At 42.9% G+C, this 6,713-nt stretch overlaps 1 protein-coding gene across 4 annotated transcripts; it reads right to left on the bottom strand.

Moving 5' to 3' along the window:
- Positions 1 to 900: 900 nt before the first annotated feature.
- LOC144495640 (actin, cytoplasmic type 5-like) lies at positions 901 to 4,644 on the bottom strand. 4 transcript variants are annotated; one of them, XM_078215891.1, is made up of 3 exons: positions 4,519 to 4,632; positions 1,730 to 2,214; positions 901 to 1,537 (listed from the first exon to the last, which is right to left on the bottom strand). In XM_078215891.1, the coding sequence occupies exons 1-3, from the start codon at positions 4,594 to 4,596 to the stop codon at positions 1,210 to 1,212; spliced, it is 891 nt and encodes a 296-aa protein (XP_078072017.1). In that variant the 5' UTR covers positions 4,597 to 4,632; the 3' UTR covers positions 901 to 1,209. The 4 variants fall into 4 exon arrangements, with proteins under 4 accessions (XP_078072017.1, XP_078072013.1, XP_078072014.1 ...); XM_078215887.1 differs by having other exon boundaries at positions 901 to 2,214; positions 4,519 to 4,644; XM_078215888.1 differs by having other exon boundaries at positions 901 to 2,085; positions 4,519 to 4,644.
- Between the last annotated feature and the right edge of the window lie 2,069 nt (positions 4,645 to 6,713).

The raw sequence follows: 6,713 nt of genomic DNA, 5'->3' as shown, positions 1-6,713 counted from the left end.
ACCCCATGGTGATAGAAGGACAACTGCCCACTGAGTAATAGAGAATGAAAAATAATGGGACATTTCCCTTTGACAGTGATATGGAACATGAGATGAACATCCATTTACTGTCACAACCAGGTACAGTGCTGAGAAAGACAAAAACAGGCATAAATTGCATTAATTTGATGTTTATTTACTTCATACAGTTTTATACTCCCAAGGACAGACTCAATACAGATTGCACTTGGACAAACTCAGCTATAGACACACCCACTCCAAACTGAGACATCATTTGCCCAATAGGGATGGGAAGTGTCTTATCCTAGTACAACATCAATTTCACAATCAATTGGAGCACTGTATTCATGTTAGACCATGAACAGCAAGCAGGATTCAGTTTCTGGTGTGAAGTCTTGCCAAAGCTTCAGGACATGTAGCTAGCAGGCCAGAGTGGACATATTGGGCCTATTCAAGTGGATTTTTAGTAAGGAGGAAATAGTCACTTGCAGTTGAGGGGTAGTGGGGGGGGGGGGGGCTCAGAATACATGTTGAGTGAAGCTCTGGAAATTACAATGTGGGGCTCTGGTTGTTCTTGAAACTATTCTGAAATTATAAACTTTCCTCACCCCCTATTAAGAGTAGCAATACCAAAAAGAAAGGGCCAGTATTCCAAGATGAAAGTTAGTTTGTGGCTTCCCCTCGTTTACCATTTTAGGATCTTCTGGTAATTGACAATTGATCAGAGAACTGTGCGAAATAGAATAATCAGTCGTTAAGACCCTGATAATCCCACAGGGTGATCAGACCAGGTAGAAGACTTTAAGAGCTAGGTCACTACCACTTAAAGACAAGAGTTTAAATATATAAACCTTATTCAGTCTTCCAAACCAAATTTTATTCTTCCTCTTGGAGGCTCAATGAGTGAGGGAGCCTTTAGGTTGAAAAGTCATTCTAAAGGGGGTTGTGAAAGTATATTGGAGGAGTTAGATTGTCATGATACAAGATTCCCTGACATTTAAATGGATTATATGTTGGTGGTGAGGGCAGGGGGCTGGGGTGGAATAGACAAAACACAAGCAGATTTGGCTTCTACCAAAACAGGATACTCCCATACATCTTAACTGGAACATCTTATCATAGGAGTCCACCAATATAACCAAGAATTTTAAGGCATTATTCTATTTAGACAGTGCCCTGGACTCTTGCACATTCCAGAACAATCCCAGATCAGAAGCATTTGCGATGAACAATGGAAGGTCCTGACTCATCATACTCCTGCTTGGTGATCCACATTTGCTGGAAGGTGGAGAGTGAAGCCAAGATGGAGCCACCAATCCACACTGAATACTTCCTCTCAGGTGGTGCAATGATCTTAATCTTCATTGTGCTTGGAGCCAAGGCAGTGATTTCCTTTTGCATTCGATCAGCAATACCCGGGTACATGGTGGATCCACCAGACAAGACAGAATTGGCATATAGATCTTTCCTGATGTCAATGTCACATTTCATGATACTGTTGAAGGTGGTCTCATGGATCCCAGTTGTTTCCATTCCTAGGAAGGAAGGTTGGAAGAGCGCCTCTGGACATCGGAAACGCTCATTGCCAATGGTGATGACTTGACCATCTGGTAGCTCATAGCTTTTCTCCAGGGTTGAAGAGGTGGCAGCCATCACCATCTCAGTCTCAAAGTCAAGAGCCACATAGCACAGCTTCTCTTTAACATCACGGACAATCTCCCTCTCAGCTGTGGTAGTGAATGAGTACCCACGTTCAGTCAGAATCTTTATCAGATAGTCAGTAAGGTCCCTGCCAGCTAGATCTAGCCGCAGAATGGCATGGGGCAAGGCATACCCTTCATAAATGGGCACAGTGTGAGTGACACCATCACCAGAGTCCATTACAATACCTGTGGTGCGGCCAGAGGCATACAAGGACAGTACAGCTTGAATGGAGACATACATGGCTGGTGTGTTAAAGGTCTCAAACATGATCTGAGTCATCTTCTCCCGGTTGGCTTTAGGGTTGAGAGGGGCCTCTGTGAGGAGGACAGGATGTTCCTCTGGGGCAACTCTCAGCTCATTGTAGAAGGTGTGATGCCAGATCTTCTCCATGTCATCCCAGTTGGTCACAATCCCATGTTCAATTGGGTACTTCAGGGTCAGAATCCCTCTCTTGCTCTGTGCTTCATCACCAACATAACTGTCTTTCTGACCCATTCCCACCATCACACCCTGGAATTAGGAAAAAAGGTCAATGAGAAAAGCCACAAGGTCATGTCAACCATGGTTCAATTCCTCTCTCCCCCCACCATAGTGGATGCTCCAATGCAGTACTGAAAGTCTGCTGCATTGTTGGGGCGCAATCTTTTGGAGGAGACAAAACCAATGCCTTTGCTGTCTGCTTAGGTGATTGTAAAAGATCCCATTGCAACATATTGCCAAGAACTGAGGAATTACCCCAGGGAAATGCTCATCCTGCAAATCAAAAAAAAGTGATTCTGCAATTATGTCTCAAACACAATGCGTGGAATTCTCACCATGGGAATTGTAGGGGGGCAGCATGGACCATGTAAAAGTCTGTTGACCTCAGCTGTGATTCTGATCTTGGGGAGAGAGTGGCTGGAAAATCCCACTCAATGTGATAATTTGCATGCAAATTGAGTTGCGGTCTTTCCAACATTGGAGACTACTTTTCCAAGGCATTTCATTGGTTGGGAGAGCACTGGAGCTATGGTAGTCATGACGGCACTAAAATGCAAATCTCTTTCTAAAGAAAGAATCTGAGCAGGATGTCATAATGACCAGACAATTTAAAAATATTTATTCATGGGACATGGGTGTCATTGGCTGACCAGCATTTATTGCCCATCTTAGTTGCCCTTTTTCAGAGGACAGTTCAGAGTCAAGCACATTGCTGTGGCTCTGGAGTCACATGTAGTCCAGACCACATAAGGTCGGCAGATTTCCTTCCCTGAAGGGACATTAGTGAACCGGATGGGTTTCACGGTCATTAGATTTATTTTGGGGCAAATATTTGTCAGGACCACCAGCACTCGGGTATACCTACACCATTTGGACTGCAGTGTTCAATGAAATAGCTCACTACTACAAGAATTTTGCACCATGGGATTGTCAATCCACCAAATGGAGGCCTCAGTTTGCCTCGAGAACTACACCTTTAATGCAGCACACTGTATTGGAGTGATTACATTATATGCTCAAATTCTCAGTAGGTTTTGAACTCACTGCACAAGCAAGGCAACCTCCCCATCTTAAGTTAGGTTTGAAGGTTCCAACCCAATTACTCCATGCAGAATCCCCATAACAGGTCTGGGATGATGAAACAAAGTACTGCCATTGTTTAATAGGGAAGGAATCAAAAGCAGTAAAATGGGTATTCCATTGGAGACTTGTTCCCAAATCGCAAGGGAATGGTGAATGTCCATTTGAAGGATGCAGCAATCACAATTTAACAAAATATGGGCATCAATTAGTAACTGCCTAGTCACTGAACATAGCTGAAGGCAATAGTCAGTGCAGTTCTAAGTCATAGCCCAGAGCAGAATTTTCAGGACAAAATTGACTTCAGGGTCACTTACTGATGTCAGCTTTTTAAAAACTGGGGCTCAGATCATTTTCAGGCATCTGAATTACTAGTTTGGCTACAGCCACTGCACTACCCTGCTGCTGTGGTGGCTAGTTTGCCAGTTCAGTGAAAATGGGTTAATTTGGTTTCAGACCAAAAAATTGATTTTTAGACCAGGAATGAAGTTTATAACTTGCACATTGGGTTCAACCAATAGAAATATTCACTTTGTATCCCTCCCAAAAATAAAGAGGAAAATTCATTTAGCACAAGGTTCAGTCCTTGTTAAAATTATTAATATGCAGAAACTGGTTGTCAAGTTTGCTAATTTTTTTTATGTTATTCAAACAGCATCAGAATTGAAGCAGTTTTAAAAAAGCCCCCTCATCCAAAAAACCCTTGCTGCTGTAATTACAGACCAACAATGGGTTAACCAGAGGCAGCAGTATACAGTTCCCTAGCAACCTAAATAACGTACTCCACACTTCACTCTGCTCTTCCTCACCACCAGTTTAAAAAAAAGTGTCATTGGCAAAGCCATCATTTATCACCCATCCCTAGTTATCCTGCTTCTTATACAATGGGCCAGAATTTGCAGCCTCACTCAGGCAAGATCATAAAATCCCACCCAAGGCCAGAGATTTGTTCTAGGAACCTTGCCCATCCAGATTCCAGGGCAAGCAAGGAGGTAGGGTTTCAGCCAATGAGTTGCTTGATAGTCCAAATACACAGATAAGGACAACACCCAACCAGCTTAAAAAAAAAAATTCAAAATTCTTTTCTAGCCCAGGCACTTAACATAACCCATATCCTTCACAGGTCAGAGACGAGACAAGTTGTGCCCAGGAGATTTGACCTTCAACTCACACCACAAGCATAAACCAAAATTTAAAGATCCCTTTTAATTCACTATGCAAAGTAAAATCTTATTTAAAAAAAGTTAAAATTACCTGGTGTCGAGGCCTCCCAACAATGGAGGGAAACACAGCTCTGGGAGCATCATCCCCTGCAAAACCAGCCTTACACATCCCAGATCCATTATCCACAACCAGAGCTGCAATCTCCTCATCCCCCATGGTTCAGAATCTGCTAGAAATCACTGCTGAGAGAGAGAAAAAAAGAACACAGCACATCATTGACTGAAGATTCTTGCAGAAACCACACCAGCAAATTTTGCCTTCAAGGGAAAACCCACCAGCACTCCTCTTGAATCTGAGCATCCAGTGAAAGATAATTCATTTACTCCTTACCTCATTCACTGCTCTTTTATACTGCACCAGGTTCAGCTTATTCATATTAGATGAGGTAGGCAAGGGGGAGGAGCTAAGCATTACTGCTGCCAAAATACAATTGAATTCATGTTTAAACCTTGTATTTTTCATTTTAAAGAACTCTTTTCTTTGCTTTCTATCCTTAATATAGATTTAAAAATTCCTCTAACACTGATGTTGGGTTTAACCTCTTAAGTGCCTTCATTTGCTTTGAGCATTTTGAAAGGTAGATTCAGGTTTGTGCAGCTAATCAGTACATTGAATTCCTTTGAAGACATGCTGGTTAGGTATATTGGCCATGCTAAATTCTCCCTCAGTGTACCTGAACACAGAGTGTGGCGACTAGGGGATTTTCACAGTAACTTCATTGCAGTGTTAATGTAGGCCTACTTGTGACTAATAAATACCTTTAAGTGGCTGGCTGTTGCTATGTAGCCATTGTGTGTACAACTAGGCCCCACAAATAAGGATAAAGTGAAGAGGGTAATCTGTTTTTATATTAAAGGGATAATGCTGACCACGGAGTTGTTAACTGGCAATCAATCTTTTACCAACAAATCGACAACGGACCCAGAAATGACACAAGGAAAATCCCAATGGTGGAGTGATTTGGGAAGCATAGGTCCAAAGTCACATGTTGCTCCCAAGCTATGCTTACAACATGTCAGACCTCAAATTTCTCATATACTGTATCTCAAAATGTTATTTTCCAACATAAATTTAATTTGTATTTGGGCAGTACGGTGGCACAGCGGTTAGCACTGCTGCCTCACAGTGCCAGGGGCCCGGGTTCAATTCCGGCCTCGGGTCACTGTCTGTGTGGAGTTTGCACATTCTCCCCGTGTCTGCGTGGGTTTCCTCCAGGTGCTCTGGTTTCCTCCCACAGTCCAAAGATGTGTGGGTTAGGTTGATTGGCCATGCTCAATTGACCCTCGTGTCAGGGAGATTAGCAAGGGTTATGGGAATAGGGCTTGGGTGGGGTTGTGGTCAGTGCAGACTCGATGGGCTGAATGGCCTCCTCCTGCACTGTAGGGATTCAATGCTATCTGCCATCATGATCTCCAGGAGTGTTCAATAGATTAACCACCACTCACTGAAGTATTACTTCTGTGGGTTCGTTTTGAATCTACTCCAATTAAAGTATAAGCCATGTTCTCTGATTCTAATATTTCTAGTAAAACAGCTTATTACAATTTAGATTATTTAAACTTCAAAACAGCAGTTTGCAACCAGTACAGGCTGATGGCTTAATCTTTCATCCAAAGGGTGGTACTTCTGACATTGGTAGAGTCCCTTCATTGCTGTATTGGGATGTTGGACTAAAAGCAAATAGGAGCAGGAGTAGGCCATTAAGCCCATCAAGCCTGCTCCACCATTCAGTATAATCATGGCTGATCCTCTATCTCCATAATCCCATTTTCTCCCCATATCCCTTCGTGCCTTTAGAGTCTAGAAATCTATCCATTTTCTCTTTTGAGTAACTTGACATCCATAGCCTTCTGTGGTAAAGAATTCCATAGGTTCACGACTCTCTGAAGAAATTTCTCCTTATTTCTGTCTTAAACTGCTTACTCCATTATCTGAGACTGTGACCCCTTGTTCTAAACCCCCACCTCCCCCCACCACTCCCAGCCAAAGGAAACATTATCCCTTCACTGAGTCTGTCCAGCCCTGTCATAATTTTAAATGTTTCAATGAGGTACCCTCCCAGTAAATACATAGAAACATAGAAAACAGGAGCAGGAGGAGGCCATGTGGCCCTTCAAGCCTGCTGCGCCATTCATCACGATCATGGCTGATCCTCCAACTTAAAAGCCTAATCCTTCTTTTTCCCCATAACCTTTGATCCCGCTTGCTCCAAAAAGAAGGGGCTT

The sequence above is a fragment of the Mustelus asterias genome, chromosome 7 (assembly GCF_964213995.1).
Source record: "Mustelus asterias chromosome 7, sMusAst1.hap1.1, whole genome shotgun sequence".
NCBI lineage: Eukaryota > Metazoa > Chordata > Chondrichthyes > Carcharhiniformes > Triakidae > Mustelus > Mustelus asterias.
The sequence above is the reverse complement of the archived record's forward strand: the minus strand, read 5'-3'. Positions and strand labels throughout refer to the sequence as shown.

What these genes read in the sequence shown, in the direction of transcription:
- LOC144495640 (XM_078215887.1), bottom strand. Translation starts at nt 4,644, where the DNA reads ATGGGGGATGAGGAGATTGCAGCTCTGGTTGTGGATAATGGATCTGGG. An exon ending in TTGGGAGGCCTCGACACCAG is followed by an intron (nt 2,215 to 4,518) that starts GTAATTTTAACT and finishes TCCTAATTCCAG; the next exon opens with GGTGTGATGGTGGGAATGGG.